This window comes from Rasamsonia emersonii (assembly GCF_000968595.1).
Source record: "Rasamsonia emersonii CBS 393.64 chromosome Unknown ctg1118621760399, whole genome shotgun sequence".
Taxonomy (NCBI): Eukaryota; Fungi; Ascomycota; class Eurotiomycetes; order Eurotiales; family Trichocomaceae; genus Rasamsonia; species Rasamsonia emersonii.
Window position 1 is genome coordinate 1 of NW_013563028.1, and position 20,597 is coordinate 20,597.

Genomic DNA, 20,597 nt, shown 5'->3' on the forward strand with positions numbered 1-20,597 from the left:
AGCTGCTGACTCAACCCAAAGACCGTCTCGGCAAGCTGGAGGAGGATCTGGTCACTTATCAGAGTCCACAGAGAGCAAGCCGCCTGTGAAGAGGAAAACACTTTTTTTGGTCCAACCAGTGAGCGCTGACTGCAACGGACAAAAGCAGGGAAATGTAATGATACTTCTTATCAGATGCGGGGATGCCAGCATCAAGGCGCTCTGCCTGCAACGCCGGTCTGGCCCGCCGCCCATGGTTCATGTGATGACGTGTGGTGGCCCGTGACATCTGTGGCGCAGCAACGTGTCTTGACGCGCCGCGCCCCGTGTGGCTGGTGGGCAGGTCTTTCCCGGTTTGGCTAGGCGGTGAAGACGCGCGCCGCCCGATAATGCAGGGGAAGAATGGGAGCAATCGTGTACAGCTCGATCAGTTGCCCTACGGTCTTTGAATGGCGCCCCCACACTTCGATGATGGCATGAATACAAGGCAAGAGACTTCCTATTGAAGATGACACCATTGTCTTGCATGGCTACACTCACTGCTCTGTCATCTGGTTGTCCCCTCTCTTGCTTTCGACTTACAGGGCAGCTCCCAACCGCCGGTGATCTCAACAGCATCATGATATCGACGACACCGGCAAGAGTTCGTCACAAGCGCATGAAGGCCTCAAAATGGAGTCGATGATTGACTGGATCAGTCCTCTCGCAAGTTCAGCGCTATCCCAGTTCTTGCGCCTCGAAGGACCAGCGACAAAATATGAGGTGGAGTGGGTAGATGATCAGAGCAACCTACGGTTCAGAGGTCCAACCTCGCAGCCAGTCCAGGTCGTAAAAGTGAGATGGCCCCCATTTCCCCAAAAAGTGATTTATGCTGACTGTCTTTTGCTGCAGTGGGATAAACAAGCGCCTCCGACCACAGCGATTCTGTCCGATTCCGTCACTTCAATTCGTGCGATCTTTTCGAGTGAGTTCTTAGAGGACTTGCCGAAAAATGAATTGGATAAGTTCAACAACATCCGGAAAAATGACATTGGTTGTCGTTTGGAGCTCTTGGAGTTCGAGCTTGTGCTTGAGTACATCAAGTCGCAACCAGCTATCCACCTCTTTATCGAGGCATTCAGCTTTGTGGACCAACCTGGGTTCGTGAACAGTGTGGCAACGCCTGTTTCGCTTGACGAGATTCCCGAAATTAGAAATCTAATTGATAAAGCTATCATTCAAGCCCATATTCCCCTTTACATCCGCAATCGCAGGACTAACGGCGGCCTCGATCCTGAAGACAAGTCTGAACCTGGGGATGAGTCTGAGTATGAACCAGAGGAGGATCCTGATTCCGGGGACAAGTATCAATACGAGGAGCCTGAATCTGAGGATGAGTATGAACCTGAGGACGAACCTGAACCTGAGGACGAGCCTGAATCTAAAGGCCAGAATGAAGCTGGCGATGGGTACGATTCCGACGAGTCTCTCATGTCTCAGCCTGTCCATCTTGTTGCTACCGATGATCCTCAAGCTGAACTGGCCAATACCTTGCAATCTCAGGAAGCGTTCGCTACGCAAGTCCCGCCGGCCAAGTCATCATTTCATCTCCACGACCAGATCCCCGCTCCACAAAATACTGTGGCCCCTCCAGCGCAGCGAAATGAGTTATTGGGACTCCTTCAGAAACACAAAAATGAGGAGAGGCGGCAGGAGACTGAGTCTCCTTTAGATGCTCCGGTCAATGGAGAATCCAGTGTCGAATCACCCAAGAACGTCTCCCCGGCGAAATCGGCCCCGGCTTCCCAGCTCGCTAATGATGATACCAATTACGAAGCGACCACCAATAATTCGCTGGAGACACAAGAGCCATCTGATCATCAAGCATCACAAGGCAGTCGGGATTCTTCCCACACTAGAACCTCTCCCTCACCACCCAGGGCAGATTCCGCTCCCCAGGACAAAGGGAATAGCAGGAAGCGCAGTGTTTCCGAGACTCTACTTCCAGCCGATTCTGACCATGAATCAAGAGAGCCTTCTGCATTAGCTGAGCTCTCCCATCGCTCCGGAGAACAACTGAAGGAGGGTGACTCACAAACTGCGGCGCAATCTCCGAAGAGACGTAAGCAAAACCATACTCCCATGGTCAAAAACTTAGACCCCTCGGATCCTTGGGAAGGCATGACGAAGATTCGTCGAAGGGATGTCATGATTCCCCAGGATCAGATGGAACTACTGGCAAAACGCGATTGCTGGGTCCCAGCCGAACCGGGGCAGATAACACCCCGTTGCCATGTCCCGCCAAAGTTGCTGCAAAAATGGAATGAGATGATCTCGCGAAAAAGGTCGAGGTCCTTACCGGACAATGTCTCGGAGGACTCACACTCGGGAAATGCTGAAACTGCTCTTCCCTCTGTTTCCAGCCCTGCGTTGCAGCCAGAATCAGAGTCCGATGAGGAATCGGATCCAATTCCGTGGTCTCCGAGTCCTGAACCCCCAAAGCAACTTGTGCCACCTGACAGCAGTCCCTTGCGACCACGTGAGTCTACTAGACGATCAGATGCCATAGCCGTGCCTCAAGTTGCTATCGCCGTCGAGGTACCCCCTCCGGACTCCCTTGTCGGCGAAGCTCGAAATCGACTTTCACAGGATGAAGTGAATGACAGCGAAGACCGTCGCGATGCCGCTCCTTCGCCAAAAGTCTATGAAGCAGAGCGGGATATACGAAGCGACCCGTCAGAAATGGAGGTTTCTGTTCCTTGCGCACTCGACGCCGCCTTGCAGGCGGATATTCACAGCCAGGTCGAAGACCAAGAAATCACCAGTTCAGGCCCATCAGTTCCTGCTCCTACGGCTACAGAGAAGATACAGGTGATTGAGACTCTGGATGAGTGTCTTCGTTCAAAGAGGACGAACATTGATCACTTGTCGCCTCGAGGAAGTATACCGCCTCAAAGTTCATCAGAGGCCACGAAGACGTCTTCTCAATCGAGAATCGCAAATTCTTACGATAGCAACGGTCGCGCACTAGGAGCTGACCAGGACCCGTTTGCAAGGACTCAGAGCACTGTGGGTGACAAGGGCACACAGAACAGTGGGAGCGACAGACGGGACCACATTACCATGTCGCATCCAGACACACAAGCCTCAGCTGAAGAATTCCCCACCAATTCAGGCTTCTCTTTGGATTTCAACATCTCATCTCAACCAGTAGCCTCTGGTATGTCTGGCCTTTCAGGCATCTCAAGTGGGCCGGAACACGACTTACCAGCACCATCCCAGCTGTTCAAGGTGAGCCAGATAGGCCCTCAATCACAACCAGATGTTCCAGCTTCAAGCGTATGCGATGGTTCCACTCAAGACAGCTCAAGAATGGAAATAGATGTGGCTTCAGTCACTTCACCACGGAAACGGCCTGCCGATGAAGCCGCTCTGGACGAGCAGTCATCGCCCAAGCGACCCAGACCCGCTCCGACTAGCCACAATGATATTACCTCTGACAATTATCCTGAAAATTTGCGAAGTGAACCATTGCATCAACGCAAGAGCGGGTCTCCCTCAGATACGAATCGTGACAAGGCGCAGGAGGTCTACGACAAGTTTAAGCGGGATTACCCCTCGTATACAGGCGATTTCAACCATTTTGCAAAGATATGCTCAAAACTCCAAGCGCTGCGAAACCGAGGTCTCATGCAGAGATCATTTTTGTGGGACGACTTTGTCATCCAACACCTAACCGACTACGCGCGTTATTGGCAGCAGTGTCTCTCCGCCGTGGAAGAACCACAGAAATATGAAAACTACTTTTGTGATAAGTTTGACAGGCCGGTCTCTAAGAAACGAAGTCTCACCGCGCGTGGCATCGAGATTGTTGCATCGCAGTGCCCATCCCGTGCTAGCGTTGACTCTGCTGTGCCCTTTGTGGTTCGCGGAGAAGCGAATACGTCGTCTACCGGCAGCCTGGTAGAAAAGCTTGCAGGGCTCCGAGCACGTTCCTCCCCAAGCGCTCCTCCAAATGAGGTGCAGGAGTCGATGCAGGATGCTCCTGCGGATGACGACACGACCGATGGTGATACCGATGATGACGATGGTGCAGGTGAAAGACACGAGACGGCCAGCATTGAATTAGGAGATGAAAATGTGCCAGTTCATATTTCTGGTGAAGTCGACCGTGCCACCAGACCCATTCGCGACGTCACAAATGAAAGTGACCGAGATATTGAAGAGTCATCAGAAAGCGAGGATGATCACTCCGAGGATGCAACAGAATCGGGTTCAGGGGAAGGCGACAAGAGAAAAGGCAGGACGCTGGCCGACCTGCTTCTGGCTCCGCCTCCTCCACCGGGACCTGTTTGGTCCGACTCACCTAATACACCCTTTAAAATCTGGGCGCGGGCAGACCAAAACCTCTTGATTGAGCGACGTCGCCGTGGCGGTGCAGCCATGCCCACGGACGAAAAGGGCGTGATCCAGCCTCCGCTGTACCCGCGTGAGGGCTGGGAAGATGGAATGCGCACTCTTGGATGGAATTGGAAACAGTCGAGGGATTATTCTTGAGAGGATTCTGAGGTCGTCAACCATATCATGCCATGGTTATTTTTCGCCTTCATGTACAGACTAGATATTCCCATACGCCATGTAATGACTAGCTATTCTTCGCATATGTCATGTATGTACAGCACGCAGATACCAATCGTTGAGTCTGGAATTCATTACTTTTTCTGAGTCTCAAGAGCATGGATACCTAACCAATCCAAATTGCTCTGTCCCCTCAACAGTACTCAACAGTACCTAGGACCTCCAAACTCAATTTTAGACCCTAGAAGTATCTACCTCCTCATCTCCAACTTTCTCTATTCCCCATTTTCCGGACCAAACGTTGAGATTATGCAACAAGGGGAAAAGTTCCGGGTAGCGTTCAAAGGATCGGATGAGGGTCAGGTGCCGCTATCCTTTTCTTAGGAGACAATAGCATTGAAGCGGTTCAATCCGAGCCTCGTGAGCAGTGATGTCACTCATCGCGAAAAATTGAGTGGTATTGTTATTCAACAAGGATGTGATCTTAGCAGCTGCCAATGGACGAGCCTGGGGAAGGCATTCGCGAACTATATCCTGCATGGCCGTTAAGTGCATGGATAGTATTCCACCACGTTTGATATCAATGTCAATCGGGCTGCATCGCAACAGCCGGAAGGAGTAAACCGAACTAGCGCTGTTGTCAATATTCAGAAATGGCCCTGAAGTGGATTAGGGCAACATACTACTCAGCTGTCGATATGACCTGCCCCGCTTCTACCACGTCGCTCTTCCTGTATTTGCTTCTTCTGTAGGTTTCAGTGAGCAGTTTCCATTTTCGGTTCAGTACATCCCCGGATATCAACATCCTTGACACTTTGTCCTTATTATGCACTAATGCAGCTATATTGATCTTGTCACATGTGTCAGTTGCGGGTATGCAAATATTCTTCCGTTGTCACAACGGCCATAAAGAGCGGCAGAGCAGCACTTCGATTATAGTACCTTCTTCTGTGAAATACCGCAGTCACCCCTCATTAAATTCCATTGCTCGACTGAATCCGACTCTATCTCAGGGATTTGTTCCATTTGCCTTTATTTATTTTTTGTGTCATCACCAAAACCCAACCATGACAGAATCCACTGCACAAAACGAGCCCTCTACACACGAGCCCTCTACACGCGCTGATCAAAGTCAACGTCCCATCGAAGTAGATGTTAAGGCCACTGAGACAGATTCTGCTTATGGGAACGAGTTCTCAGTCTACAGTGCTTCTTTGACCTCATCTGTGCTGGACTACCGCCACGAGAATGGCAGGCGCTACCACGGTTACCGTGATGGCAGTTATCTCTTACCCAACGACGACAAAGAATCTGATCGCCTGGACATGATCCATGAGATGACACTAACAGTCATGGAGAGAAAACTGTTTCTTGCACCTATCGGACCATCACCACAGCGAGTTATTGACCTTGGCACTGGGACTGGAATATGGGCAATCGACTTTGCGGACCAGTACCCTTCTGCAGAGGTCATTGGTGTCGATCTGAGTCCTACTCAGCCATCCATGGTTCCACCAAATCTGAGGTTTCTCGTTGATGACATTGAGGCTGAATGGGCATACGAAAGTCCATTCGACTTTATCCACGCTCGTTATCTGGCTTATTCTATCAAGGATTTCAAGAAGTTGTTGAAGCAATGTTTTAAGTACACGAAGCCTGGAGGCTGGGTGGAATTTCAGGACTGGGACTCAATGATGAGGTCTGAAGATGGAAGCACTAAAGGCAGCCACATAGAGAGGTATTCTAAGGAAGTACTCTCTGCTTTTGAAAAAGCGGGGTATCCGACGCAACCCGGGCCGAATCTCGAGCAATGGTTCCGTGAAGCCGGGTTTGTGGACATCCATGTCCAGAAATATCGAATCCCAATGGGACCTTGGCCCAAGGATCCGTATTACAAAAAAATCGGGACTTGGAATTTGCTTCAGGGGGAGCCAGGATTCGAGTCAGCTGCTATAGCTGTGTTGACCAGATTTGAATCGTGGTCCCCTGAGGAAGTGAAAGTTCTCGCAGCGCAGGCTCTGAATGATGTCAAAAATCCTAAGATCCATCCACTCTATGACTATTACGTTGTGTATGGTCGGAAGCCAGAGTGAATGTGCCGCAAGGAAAATGCATCAAGATATCATCACTACACGACATCTCTCGTTCTCCATGTCAGTCTCTGGGAGTTCTCTCATATGCAACAAACAGCCATCAAGACGGAGGTGGAATCTGATCGATCTCTTGGAATTTTGGACCTATAATTAACCTATTCCTTCCTTTCACGTTTTGTTCCTGTGAGCTAAGAGTTCTAGCATTAGTCAAATTGGATCATCTTTCTCTTCTGCATTGACAGGCGTTGTATTCTAGTAAAAGAATTAATTGTAGTAGTCGTTTGTGTTGACGAAGAATTCGTGTTCAATTTTATAAAGTATTGTCTCCTTGTCTAATGACATATACATCGACCTTAGACTTTATTTCATATATTACGTATTATGTATCGATAATACCATCTTAAATTGTTTCACAATTTCAACCTCATGCTTCTCTTTAAAAATTTCTCTTGCTACTTTAATACTATCAGACTCAAGTAGTTGGTTCCAGGAATAAAACCATCTATCTCACTCGTGATGCTAGCAGGTCGAGCTATCTAGATAGGACAACGCGATTGAATGATTCTGAATCACATGGAGCCTTTCTTCACGATTTAGGTGATTTAGGGTTACAATGCGCCTATTTTCTCACCGTCTTCAGTCCTGTCACGCTTTTCTCTAGTTGTTAGTCAAGATACTCCGTGGATTAATTATTGTCTTTACCATTTTCTGTCAATATAAATTAGGTAGCGGCCATACCTAACCGCATCCAGGTACCAAGTACAAACAAATTCAAATTCAGTGAGAAGATCTAATAAAAAAGTTGAGTTTGTAATTAGGCACGACTCAGGTAAGGTAAGGAGTATTACCAGAATGCTCTATCCTGGCAGAAATATTAGACAATAATAAGCACTAAGAAATTTATTCAATAAAAACAAGGCAAGCTGTGCTGCTAGCAGGCAGTATGATATTATAGCGACGTTGTTTCGCTGCCTACGTAATTCTAGGGAGATCTAGGTATCCTGCTCGGGCAGCATACCTAACCTCGCTGCTTTAACCCATCATGTGAACTTATGACAGCCAGAGACAGCCTGGTGTAGTATGTACCTAGGTAGTTACTGATAGCACTATGCCAAGAACTAACAAGAGCATAGTACCTAGGTAATGTACCAGCCTGGTGCAGCTGAAGGAAGTTTGAGCTATAAGCAAGGATCCATGATTGGGCCATCAGCAAAAAGAGCAGCTTTTTTTTTGGTAAGAGGGGCCCCAGTTACAGTTTCCCTTGTATTCAAACTGAATCAAATGATCACGAATATAGGTGTGAATTGAGTGGATAGATGATTTGCAAAGTTTTTTTTTCGACAAGCCTTTAACGACTCGCTCCGCTCGTCTAGGCTTGAAGGGTAAAGAACACCTAGGCTTAGTAATGCCTATAAATGCTCCGGACCTTCGGCCCTCCGCAAGCCTGTAATATAGGCTTATATGTAAGCCTATAAGGGAGCCTATAAGGAAGCCTATAAGCAAATATAAAGCCTAGTATACCTAAATGCTCATACCTAAATGCTCCGGACCTTCGGCCCTCCGCACTGTAATATAAGTCTTAATAAAGCCTCTAGGGAAGCCTATAAAAGAGGCTTTATAAAGCCTATATAAGCTAATATAAAGCCTAATATGAAGCCCAGTACACCTAAATGCTTATACCTAAATGCTCCGGAACTTCGGCCCTCCGCATACCTGTAATGTAAGCCTATATAAAGCCTGTAGGGTGCCAGCATGAACCCTATAAGAGTGCCAGCGTAAGGCCTGCAGGGGTGCCAGTATAAAGCCTGTAGGGAAGCCTATAGGGGTTCCAGTATGAAGCCTCTAGGGGTGGTACCAGCATATTTGGGGTGTAGGGACTACAGGAAGCTTACATAAGAGACGCGACGCGTGACGCTTGCTTACGTAAGAATCGCGGGTTGTGTGCAAAAGTGTTATTTCCTTTACAATATAGGGGATTTGGAAATGCACAGGAAGATGTGAGCTTATCTTCATACATATCGTTTTATATTAGGAATCTTCACACCAATAGAATCTTCTCTACTTTCATGACTGGCATGCTAGATGTGTCACCGTCCCACTCGAAGACCTCCTTCCACTTCCATTCATAGCCGTTACTCGACACCACAATCGCAAATAATGGCCCATTCGACTCCCCCTGGTACCATCCGGGGCTATCTCGCCACCCCTCTCCAGTCTGTGTCTGAAATCGAGGTTGCAACAGTGCAATCCATTTCTCGTAATATGGGAGACGGGAGATGAACTGACGCGGGTCCCATGTCCCAAAATGCGACCCTGAGACTCGTGAGAAGAAAGAAATCTCCGGATCCATCGCTTGAATTTCGATTGTTTAAATTTAGCGATTAGCCAGAATCCCTCAAGACCTTTTCGCGTGATATTGGCGTAAGCTGTAGCATTCCCATCGTATGCAGGGAATCGTTGTGTTGTGGTGTCAAATGGGAGGTTCGGCCGTGTTGGTGCCCATCCCAGTCCTTTGTGGCCTTTGATTCGCGGTATACTGGACATTAGAAGTCCTGTATTTATAATCTGTCCCTCTTGAGCTCGCCAAAAGTCCACGGGCGTCCTGTGCACGACATCGCCAAGCAACAGACTCCAAATAACAATCTCGTCACCGGGCCTTGATGCATGGCGATGACTGAGTAGACAAGTTCCTTCCTGCACTGAGATGCGGCCTCTGATACGTTCTGCGTATAAATTCTCCCACCAAGTTCCTTTGGACCGCTCTGGGACATCGTCTGCCGATGAATAGGGGATGACATGCTGTGTCGCCAGTAAAAGGGCTATGAGATCGAGACGTCCATCATACAAGACGATCTTGAAACATTCTTGAAGAGATACTGTTTTTCTATCTCTGCAAAGAATGTAGACATTTCGTCGTCCACGCATCCCTTCAAGAAGAGTCCATGCTCTCACATCCCAGTCACAGACCATTAGCGTAGCAAGTATAGACTCCCGCAGAGTAAGTGTTAGATCCGAGATGTCAATGTCCATCAAGTCTCGATCGCAGATTAGTGTCGCCTTGCTGTCGGCAAAAATCCGATTGATATTTTCGATTGCCTCGTTGCGGAGGGCATAATCGTTTGGAATGCAAGGCGTGTCCATCCAATACGAGTCGCAGCCCAAGTCTTTGGCGATGGCGGTGTAGCGCTGGTGCAGACAACTGTTGAAGCCGTCCTCGGGTCTACCTCCTTGACCATGGCTCCAAACGTGTGATATGGCAAGAGTGTTTTTGACGCAGGACAGTGTCTGATATATTCGCTGGTCGTTCGTTCCAACGAGACGGCTGGGCCGCCTTCCACGCTCCTGTAAGAGATTTCGTCCCAACAAAGTCGGGCACATTCTCCTGTACAACCCAGGTCATGTGCAGACTGATCGTTTACCCTCATACCTTCAAACCTTTGACAGGCTTGAGGGCAACTGCCATTACAGGGCACGTTGACTCTGACTCCATCCTGCATGATCTGACTGCAGCGGGGCGGTTGATCCGCAAAGATTGCTTTGAACCGCTCATGGAAGATTCGGAAATCTTGCAAAATCGCAGCGCGATCCGAGCGTAGGCGCTCAAATGCCCAGGGACACATATGTTGTGTTCTCTGCTGACCGAATTGCGCGTCTGGATTGATTGCTCGGAGATTAAGCACCTTCTTCCGGCCCATTGCGGCTGCGCAATATTCGAAGTTATACCCACAGACTATATTTGCCTTTGCGATACACTTCTCGTGCGGTTGTTCGACTGTTGGTCGAGTGCTACAGTAAGGTCAATCCATCCGATGGACTGACATCCCCCAAAACCCTCCAGATTGCAATCAAATTGAACGACCTCGAACTGTTTGAACTGTTCCTGGAAAAATGGGGAGGTGCTGAAGAAACTGTTGGGAAGGATGGGACCGCATTGCACTTTGCTGCGTCCAATGGCCAGGTCAAAATGGTGGAATGTCTTTTAAGACGCTCCAAAGATCTGGTAGCGATCAATAAAGTTGCCGGAAAATGGGGTACAGCTCTTCAGGCTGCGATCAACGGGGACAAGAATCCATATGACACGGTCCAACTACTCCTTGACAACGGTGCTGACCCGAGTATTGTCGGTGGGTGGCATGGGACACCACTCAATGCTGCCGCGTTCAGGCACCAATACGATGTTGCGAAACTTCTTCTGCAACATTTACCATCCGATAAGATCGACCTTGTGGGAGGTCGGTACGGCACGCCAATACAAGCAGCGGTGTCTGGGTCTTGGAATGCTTCCGACTATCCTGATTATCGCGAGGTTCTTAGGATGGTTGATCTTCTGCTGGAGCATGACGCCTCTCCAATCCTCAGAGGCGGACGTTATGAGACAGCCTTACACGCCGCGGCTTCCCAGGCGCATATTGAGGTGGCCAAACGACTTCTGGAGCAACCAGGAGTTTCAATCGACTGGACAGACCAGATGGGGGCGACTCCCACTTCACATGGCGGCCATGCAGGGGGATTGGGAGATGGTCCAACTCCTTTCCAGCTCGACAAGTACAATCCACACTCGGGACAAAATCGGCCGCAATGCTCTTCATTTTGCCGCTGGAAGAGGATCTTCTTCCGTTCTCCGCCACATTTTAAATGACAAAGAGAACGTCGACTTGGTTAACGCCGTAGACATTGACGGATGGACCCCACTACACTGGGCGTGCCGCCAGTTGGAGAATGAGACTCTTCAAATAATCAAAGACCTCAAGGGGATGGGCGCCGATGCCTCGGCCAGGACTCTGGACAAGTGGACACCACGGCATGTAGCAGTATTTCATGACATATATGAGCCAGACATTCTCAAACTTCTGCCGAAAATGATGGATGACGATGACAGTCTGCCGTGTGGTCCGGGGAAATATATCGGGGCTCTTTGTGATTCCTGCGGTTGCGTGAGTTTTTTTTCTTTGTTGCAAACTTGCTGATCAGACAAGGATAATCGGGATTAGTTGACCTATGACAAACGATACAAGTGTAAGAGTGAAAACTGTGTCGAATTTGTCCTGTGCTTCAAGTATTACCGGCACGCGGCGAACATCCATTACGGAGAACATGAATTCGACGACAGTCCTGAGCCATATACTTGAGATAAGCACCCTCTGCAGTTGCGTCTCATGGCCCTCTGCCTCATGAGGAACGCATGCTAGCAGGAGGCACAATCTCCTTGCTGTCTCTTATTTGTGTACGGAGTACTTTGTATTCACCTATATCGAGCTTTAAAAAAAAAGGATTTCAAAACTCCCGAAATAGAATTCTTTAGCCTGACAGTCCCAGTATCTATGTTTCAGCCAGTCGCCCCAGGATCGTAGTCCCGGGAGGTTCATCAGTTTTGAAAGAGATTTCGCGACAAGAAATAGTAACCATCAATACACAGACAGTACAGAGAAAAGAGGGTTAGGAGAGCAGAAAGGAAGGGAGGAAGAGAGCATATGTAAAAAGTAACGAAAGGAGAAAAAAAACATAGGACAAAACGAGACCAGGGAAAAAAAGAGTGTAATGCAGACAATAAATACATATTGGTGAAAAGAGGGAAAAGAGTGTTAAGAATTGGAGAGGACAAGAAAGACATGCGTACTTCAAAAAGCTGGATCAGGCTTAGGCTTAGGGTAAGGAGTACTAGAATGCTCTATCCTAATAGAATAATGGACAATAAGCACTAATAATTTAATGGCATGAGATAAGCTGTGCTGCTGACAATACGATATACTAGATGCAGTATTTCGTGTTCTGACACTGCCAAGCATGAAATCCGAGCGGATCTCGTATAGATACTACTGTAGTAGTACAGAGTACTCTTAGCCTTGCTAGCTCACTGTAATTCTGTTTCTCGTGTTGGCGCAGTCGATTCGCTGCCTAATAATTCTGGGTTGATCTACCTAGGTGCAGTACAGTACTTTTTTTTTTTGGCAATTTCTGCTTAGTCAGGGTCTTCGATAACTAGTTGAACCAAGTCCATCAATAAATGGATATTTTGGTTAAGATCGACGTGGATATTTTTGTTCTTCAACAGTAGTTTCCCGATGGGTAATGATTATGATATCATGGTCGTCTGATAAGCTTACCAAGGCAGCGAGTGAGAATTTCGATCAAGTTAGTACTCCGTAGTTCTGTATGGACCGTCCTAAACCCACAGCTCAGCTGGCATCAGTTCGTGATATTAGGTGTGTGGAGCAATAAATTAATCGTAGAGTGGCTGGGAAACAGTATCGAGAAGGCTCAATCAAGGCATCAGGATTTTTTACCACAGCCACAGACCGCCAAGAGAAAAAAACAAGAATAGCAACAAACCGACAGGCCCGCCGGAGCAACTGGCAGATGCACACCGCGTGTCCTCCACTCAGCCACAGTCGAGTGGATTTGCTTTTCCGTGCGTTTCTTCGCATTGCGCGGCTTGTCCCACTCTGGCATTAGTTTGTGGCAGGGCTGGGATTGAGATCGCTCGTGCCGCATTTCATTTATTAATCCTTGCACGCCGTCCCGGTTGCGTGGTTTTCTTCCCTTGCGTCCTGTCATTATTTATTTACTTCTCCCTCAGTCCTATTCCCTCCCTTCTCCTGTTCCGTCCCATCTCATCTCAACACGACGCCGTCTCGTCTCACCACCGATAAACTAACACGGAACTGCCAAGATGGGCAAAGCGGGCCGCATTGCGTGTATCTTCACTCCGTACGTGCTCTCCGTCGGAGCTCTCATCTGCATCTTGCTCGTCGGCCTGGGCTCGACCAACGCCCACTCGAGCACCCTCAATAACCTGTATTTCTTCCGGGTGAGTTCTGCATGGTATCTTGATTTCAGAGCAGTCACTGACGGCGATTGCAGGCCGATCTCTCCAACCTGACCAGCACGTCCGATGGATCCGTCGCCAGCCAACTCGTCCACCTCGCCGGCCAAGCCACGGGCGGGTCGGACCAGCAGCTCGCCAACGCCCTGGAGCAGGCGGAGAAGGCCCTCAATCTGTACGACTTCTACGACATTGGGCTGTGGAACTACTGCTCGGGGAACAAGACGGCGGACGGCGACTACCAGGTCACCTACTGCGCGCCCCCCCAGGCCGAATTCTGGTTTAACCCGGTCGAGGTGTGGAAGCTGAACAACACGGGCGTCGAGAACCTCCTGCCGGACAACCTGCAAAAGGGCCTCGACACGTACAAGAGCGTATCCAAGTGGATGTTCATCGCCTACGCCGTGGCCTTTATTTCGACGATCGTGGAGCTCGTTGTGGGTCTGACGGCCATCTGCAGCCGGCTGGGCAGCTTGATCACCAGTTTTGTCTCGGGAGTACGTCTTGAATCTTACGACTACGGAGAAGCGTCGTGCTAACAGGTTGCAGGTCTCGCTTCTTTTCACCATCGCGGCGTCCGTGACCGCGACGGCGCTCTTCACCGTGCTCACGGGCACTTTCAACTCGGCTCTGAAGCAGTACGGCGTCCACGGAAGCATGGGCAGCCACATCTACGTGGTGACCTGGATCGCCGTCGCCTTTTCGATCGGGTCCAGTCTGTTCTGGCTGCTGAGCTCGTGCTGCTGCTCCGGCCGGTCTCCCTACCACGGAGACCGCTACGGGCGCCGGGTGACGGCCGAGAAGGCGCCGTACACGTACGAGCGGGTGAGCAACCCGTACACGGGGGCAAGCCCGGCGCCGGCATACCACCCGGGCAACCCGGTGCCGATGCAGGACTTCCGGCAGCATGCGTACGAGCCGTTCCGACACGTTTGATATGATGTGATATGATATGAGATCTACGCCATTTGTCTCTTCCGTTTCGGGTGTGTTATGTATTATATTTTCTGCGATGTTCGCTATCTTTTCAATCATTTCATGGGCTTGCGTGGTATTTTGCGGTTTTTTTCATTGGACGGACTGCATGATCTTGATGACACGAAATAGAAGGCCTGCCGTCGTGGCAGGGAGGAAAGGATCTTGGGAGGTTGTTCATTCATGTACTGTACATATCGATACGATACCCGCGCAGAATCTAGGGATTAGAATATGAATGTCTTTGGAATAAACGATCTATGAAATGAGACTCACTCATGAATTACCACAAGTTGAACTCGATCAGTAGTCGAATTAGTTCTGTACGAGCCTTGTATACGAACTACACCTTACAATTCAGCCCATCACGTGGCAGGGCTTAGCAGCACAGCCTCGAGGCTTGGCATCGCCTTATCTGTCACGTGCGAGCATCGTTACAGCCATTACCCCGTGTCTATCTCTATGCATGCATACTCCGTATCGAGAGAAATTTTGATCTTATTATTCGTCAGTTGCTGGACAGGATTCAGACTGGAGCAGAAAACAGGCTGAAATAAGCATAATTCGACAAAAGGTCGTGGCCGTTCCAAGGTTCTGTTGCAACCCAAATCTCCCCGACTAACGGTACAATACGTGACGCGGTAGTGTGCTGTGCTGTGCTTCAGCCTTGCTCGTGTTGTTAGTTCTGTTGGTCTGTTGGATTGTTGGATAATGATTGGACCTTTGCGATCGTATTCGCGATCTGCACTGCCTATCGTGGCCGTGCTATCCAACGGCGATCCCCCCTGGGCGCGCGGCGTGGCGACGGGAGCTGACGACGCCGCCCCTCCTAGGCGCCGCTAGCAACGCCGGCAGCCGCAGACCTGCTCGCTAACTCCAGACGGAGCGCAACGGCCTCCAATCGCCATGCTCGTGTCCATCTCAGTATGGAGCCAGCTCAGTGGCCCCCATGCGTGAACTCAATCAGAGCCGCACGTCCTGGACGTCACGCGCGTACGGGGATGCTGTCGCAGCGCCTTATAAGGCCCGACTCCGGCCTGCGCTGAGCAGACCCTGGGGTCATCCCGATCTCTCCGAGCAACCTGCAACATGGCAGCCCTGTCGGTGCGGAAATGCGTTGCCTCTCTCCTCGGCCTCCTGGCCGTCCTGGACTCGCAGGCGAGTGCTGAGGCCGACTCGCCCAAGGTCGTCAAGATGGACTTGTCCCGGAGCCCCGCCACCAGCAGCAGCAACGTCGCCGGCCGACGGCTGGCCAGGCGCAACAGCATCACCGTCCCTGTCATGAACGCCGTCAGCCAGGGTCTCTACTTCGTCAACGCCACCGTGGGCACCCCGCCGCAGACCGTCCAGCTGCAGATCGACACCGGCAGCAGCGACATCTGGTTCTTTGGGCCCGATTCGTGCGACGAGAGCACGTCTCCGTGTCTGGGAGGAGTCTGTAGGTTGCGCCTTTCCTCTGCCCTTTTCGACCGTCGTCTAACTCTCGTCCAGTTGACCCGTCGGATTCGTCCTCGGTCAAGATCATCGGGAAAGACGACTTCCAGATCAAGTATGGAACCCCGGACTCGGGCGTCGTGGGCGACTACATCACCGATGACTTCAGCATCGGAGGCGTCACGATCAAGAACCTGACCATGGCCGTCGCCACCGACGCCAAAGTCGTCCCGACCGGCATCATGGGCATCGGCTTCGACACGGATGAGTCCATCGTCGTCGAGGACCACTCGAAACCGTACCCCAACATCGTCGACGTGATGGTCGAGCAGGGCCTGATCAGCACCCGCGCGTACAGCCTGTGGCTGAACGATCTGGACTCCCGCTCGGGCAGCATCCTCTTTGGCGGATACGACACGTCCAAATTCACCGGCAAACTGCTGACGCTGCCGATCCAGCCCGACGCCCAAACGGGCAACATTTCCACCATGACCGTTGCGTGGACCTCGCTGTCGGTGACCAACACCACCACCGGGAAGAGCCAGACGCTCTCGTCGGACAGCCTTCCGGCGCCCGCCCTGCTGGACTCCGGCACCACCGCCACCATGCTGCCGCCGGACCTGTACGAGCAGCTGGCGCAGTTCTTCGGCGCCATCCAGGATCCCAGCTCCGACCAGGCCCTGGTGCAGTGCGACCTGCTGCAGACGGCCGACGGGACGCTGGACTTTGAGTTTGGCGGCACGGGCGGACCGGTCATCAAGGTGCCTTTTTCCGAGTTCGCCATCCCGCTGGGAGTCGACACTTGGGGCCTGTGTCAGCTGGGCCTCATGCCGGCGACGGATCCCAACCTGGGCGTGATCCTGGGCGACACGTTCCTGCGGTCGGCCTATGTCGTGTACGACCTGGACAACAAGCAGATTTCGCTGGCGCAGACGGTCTTCAACACGACGGAGAGCAACGTGGTGGAGATCAAGCAGAGCAGCAGCGGCAGCGCGGTCGGCAGCATGGTGACCGGCGTGACCGTGACGCAGACGGCCACGGGGCTGCAGGCGCCGGGGATCGCGACGGCGACGGGTACGGTGCGGTATACGGGGACGGCGCTGGCGACGAGCACGGTCTCTCCGTCGTCGTCGTCGTCGTCGTCCAAGAGCGGTGCTGCAGGGACAGTTCGGGGGACCTTTGCCAGTGCGGTGGTGGGGCTGTTGTCGATGATCGTGGCGCTGTATTGATAAGGTATAGAGAAGATATATCTTCGAGTTTGGTATATAGATTGGATATTCCGGTATAGTATATGGATGGATTATGGCTGATACCATTGTATATATTGTTACGATAAGCATGGATTGAGAGATGTTTTTGACTTTTTTTTTGATTTTTGACTTTTTTTTTTCAGTTTCTCTGCGGAGCTAGAGAGACCGGACTGGACTTGATTTGACTTGACCTGGACAATGGGATAGAGTATGGTATATATATAGCAAAGATTATCCTTCGCTGTTCTTCTGCCTTTGTCTTATTTCAGATTAAAAATAGTAGACTAAAAGGGAAGGTAGAAGTAACGTGACTTGACTCAGCTGTAAGAATGAGTAGACCACGTGCAATGCAGGTCTCTCTTTCCCTATTTTGCATTCTACTCGACGTATCTTAGTTATTCCTCCATATCTCACTCAACAAGTGGGAACCCACTACTACTGCGTCAGTCTACATGGTCACATCCTCCATATAGTAGGCGAGATCGCCCTGTCCTCCCCTCTCGCCGACTGTCTGGCCGTTCCCCAGGCAGCGGAAGCGGTTGAGCGAGCGGTAGCGGATGTTGAAGTGCTCGCCGCCGATGCGCTCGAGGCATTCCTTGAAGTGCAGGAGCGACCCGGGATACACGCCCGTGACCTGCCCGGTGCGCTTGCCGTTCTTGTACCAGCTGCGGCAGTCATCTGCCCACACCGTCCGCTTGAGGAACTCCTGCGCCCACACGTTGTAGTCGTCGACAGCCTCTTTCTTGACGTCGATCGACGCAATGTCCTCCGTCGCCATCTTGCCCGCCCACCGCAGGATGTAGTCGCACGTGAACGACACCTGCGTCAGCACCGACCCGTGCGAGATGGGGCAGTTGGGCCCGTTGAACATGAAGTAGTTGGGCATGCCGTCCACCTGCACCGCGAAGAACGCCTCTGGGTTGTCCTTCCACCGCTCGTCCAACACCGCCCCGTCCCGGCCCACCTGTTTCCACGGCGGGATGAACGATGTGTCGAAGCCCGTCGCGCAGACGATCAGGTCGAATCCCTCCTCCGCCCCATCCGCCGTTCGGATGCCCGTGGCCGTGATCCGCTCGATCGGCTCCCAGCACATGCGCGCGTTGGGCTGGTGGAACGCCTCCAGATAGCCGTCCCCGGGCGTCAGACGGCGGCAGCCAGGCCGGAATTCGGGGATCATTCTCTTTGCGATCGAAGCGTCCGGGATGCCCTTCATCTGCTCCTCCATCTGCTGCTTGGAGAGCGCTTGGAGGAGGTCCTGGAGAGGATTGTCGCGCAGCATGCCATAGAAAAAGCCGTTGATGCTGAAATGGACAGTTAGTACATGTCACTATGCTCCAGTGATCGTCCCGCTCACCTGGCTTCCAGCTCTCTGCGCACCGCGAAGAGGGCCTTTGGATCCTCCCCGGAACCGCCTTCGCTCCTCCTCCGTATAGGCAAAGTTGCTGCCGTCCTTGGTTTTGTCGGCGCAGAAGTTCATCGAGATCCACGTCGGGTTGCGGACGTAGTTGACCAGCTTCGACACTTTGGGCTGCATTGCCGCAACGCACTGAATGCCGGAGGATCCATTTCCAATGACAGCGACACGCTTGTTGGTCCAGTCATAGGATTCATCCCTGTTGAATTAGCCATGTCCTAGTTCTCAGGCGGATAACGTACCAGCAGGCTGTATGGACCAGTTTGCCCTTGAATTCCCAGAGGCCGTTGATCTCAGGCCAGGTCCACTTGCTGCATTGCATATGTAAGCCACTACCTGGACGATGAATGAGGAGAGCCTACTTCAGAAACCCGGTCGCATTCACCAGGATCTCGGCCTCATCTTCTTTGATGAGCCCGTTTTGGTCGATCTTCAGCCTCCATTTACTTGCATCTTCGTCCCAGATGGCTTCCATCACCCGCGAGTTGAACTGGACGCGGTCGTTCAGATTCCACTTGCGGACCGTTCGCTGCATATATGCCCGGATCTCGGGGCCGGAGGCGTAAAAGTGCGACCAGTCGGGGTTTCCTTCGAAGAGGAACGTATATGCGTCTGCAGGATGAGTATCTATCAACTCTTATCGGTGAAATATACTTACGAGCTGGAACATCACTGTGGAAGTTAGTATGATGGGCAGATACCATTGTAGGTTTGACTTACCACGCAACGCCAGGGTACCGGTTTTCATACCAAGTGCCCCCAATCTCCGGATTCTTCTCATAGATGACCAAGTCGATCACGTCCTCCAGCTTTAGCTCGTGCTTGACCTTGTGAGCCAGGGTCAGACCCGAGTAGCCGGCACCCACGCAGATAATCTTGAGCTTTCAGCGAGAAAAAGCCGATTCTTCCTTGATGGACACCCAGTTGGGAGGAGTCTTGCCCTCTGCCACGAGGCCGGCTGGAGACAGATGCACTCCGTTCGGGGGTATCTTTGTGCGCATGCATGATGATGGGGAGGAGGAGGAAAAACAAGCAAGTCACTCGGGTCTACTCAGTCTACTCAGGTCTACTCAGCAGGCCGAGATATAAATACGACAGCTCCATCCCTTAAGGATAACCCTTAGGGATAACGGCTGTGGATTCGGCAGTTAGGTAGTTACTTCGGGCAGCGCCCTACATAACCAGCCAGCCAAAGATAAGCCATGTAAGACCACCGGACTAGCCACCGTCGAAGAAGGGTGGGTGAGTTTCCACTGTCAGTCGCCACTCCGCAACACACCGTTGGGGTCTCCGCATCGACTGACAGGCATGCTAGAACAGGAAAACCGGGTTCCCCTCATGCCATTCCCATCAGGGATGCGGTAAGGACGTTAATCTTCCCCGAGGAGTTTGTCTTAATAGTCGCCAACTATTAGTTCCAGCCGCCTGAATATTCTACTGTGGATTCCGATCTTCATAACCTTATCGGATTTCAGGCAAGTCCAATTAAGCTTGGAGCGGTCCATCCGTGCCGTCCCCAAAATGGGGAATCCGTTATTTAGCGTGTTGCTAAGCTTCAAGCTTCTTCCTAGTTACCCTACGTGAAGACGATTTTCATGAAGACCCGTTTTTGACGTCTGGACCGGCAGCTATCAGCGTGCCGATCCTGGCGCCTGAACCGTTAACTCGGCGACTACTGCGGCATCCGTCTCCACTGTTGCAGAAGAGGCGTAATGTTAATGACTGTGCCGCACGTCTGGACGGTGGGCTATTACCTACGGAGTATTTACGGGGTACTCCGTACGGATGGAGGAGTACTGTCAACCTGGCCAGCTATTATTCACACTAGGGGTTCACTAGATAACCTAAGTTTTTCTTTTGTGCCCCAGTCTGTTTGACAAGTACTTACTATAGAAGGACAACGTGTAGGTATATCTTCCTGACTGCTCCACGTTCAACATCAGCCGTCTAGACCTAGTATAAGAAAGACTGCAGTCCCTACGTTACGACGGAATACGCCATGCTATGCCGCATTGACGTCAGTCTATTAGCTTCTCTAGGCAGACCGAGTACTCCTTACCAGGCACGTCCCT

At 51.3% G+C, this 20,597-nt stretch overlaps 7 protein-coding genes across 7 annotated transcripts; 5 read left to right on the plus strand and 2 right to left on the minus strand.

The window, feature by feature from the left end:
* Window positions 1-651: 651 nt before the first annotated feature.
* Window positions 652-4,515, plus strand: T310_6330 (uncharacterized protein; the record flags this gene model as incomplete). The annotated part of the gene is made up of 2 exons (XM_013470832.1): window positions 652-813; window positions 871-4,515. The coding sequence occupies 2 exons, from the start codon at window positions 652-654 to the stop codon at window positions 4,513-4,515; spliced, it is 3,807 nt and encodes a 1,268-aa protein (XP_013326286.1).
* A 1,088-nt stretch (window positions 4,516-5,603) lies between these two features.
* T310_6331 (uncharacterized protein) lies at window positions 5,604-6,629 on the plus strand (the record flags this gene model as incomplete). The annotated part of the gene is made up of 1 exon (XM_013470833.1): window positions 5,604-6,629. The coding sequence occupies one exon, from the start codon at window positions 5,604-5,606 to the stop codon at window positions 6,627-6,629; it is 1,026 nt and encodes a 341-aa protein (XP_013326287.1).
* A 1,409-nt stretch (window positions 6,630-8,038) lies between these two features.
* Window positions 8,039-10,324, minus strand: T310_6332 (HET domain protein; the record flags this gene model as incomplete). Its single annotated transcript, XM_013470834.1, has 7 exons — window positions 8,039-8,073; window positions 8,165-8,253; window positions 8,310-8,446; window positions 8,553-8,636; window positions 8,674-8,850; window positions 8,916-10,011; window positions 10,065-10,324. The coding sequence occupies 7 exons, from the start codon at window positions 10,322-10,324 to the stop codon at window positions 8,039-8,041; spliced, it is 1,878 nt and encodes a 625-aa protein (XP_013326288.1).
* Window positions 10,325-10,593: 269 nt separating this feature from the next.
* Window positions 10,594-11,758, plus strand: T310_6333 (uncharacterized protein; the record flags this gene model as incomplete). Its single annotated transcript, XM_013470835.1, has 3 exons — window positions 10,594-10,861; window positions 10,989-11,563; window positions 11,621-11,758. 3 exons carry the CDS (start codon window positions 10,594-10,596, stop codon window positions 11,756-11,758), a joined length of 981 nt encoding a protein of 326 aa, XP_013326289.1.
* Window positions 11,759-13,299: 1,541 nt separating this feature from the next.
* On the plus strand, window positions 13,300-14,388 carry T310_6334 (Integral membrane protein; the record flags this gene model as incomplete). The annotated part of the gene is made up of 3 exons (XM_013470836.1): window positions 13,300-13,437; window positions 13,491-13,949; window positions 14,002-14,388. The coding sequence occupies 3 exons, from the start codon at window positions 13,300-13,302 to the stop codon at window positions 14,386-14,388; spliced, it is 984 nt and encodes a 327-aa protein (XP_013326290.1).
* Window positions 14,389-15,516: 1,128 nt separating this feature from the next.
* On the plus strand, window positions 15,517-17,090 carry T310_6335 (Yapsin; the record flags this gene model as incomplete). The annotated part of the gene is made up of 2 exons (XM_013470837.1): window positions 15,517-15,865; window positions 15,919-17,090. The coding sequence occupies 2 exons, from the start codon at window positions 15,517-15,519 to the stop codon at window positions 17,088-17,090; spliced, it is 1,521 nt and encodes a 506-aa protein (XP_013326291.1).
* A 469-nt stretch (window positions 17,091-17,559) lies between these two features.
* Window positions 17,560-19,530, minus strand: T310_6336 (Uncharacterized protein; the record flags this gene model as incomplete). The annotated part of the gene is made up of 7 exons (XM_013470838.1): window positions 17,560-18,366; window positions 18,466-18,724; window positions 18,768-18,836; window positions 18,888-19,137; window positions 19,184-19,197; window positions 19,246-19,400; window positions 19,444-19,530. The coding sequence occupies 7 exons, from the start codon at window positions 19,528-19,530 to the stop codon at window positions 17,560-17,562; spliced, it is 1,641 nt and encodes a 546-aa protein (XP_013326292.1).
* Between the last annotated feature and the right edge of the window lie 1,067 nt (window positions 19,531-20,597).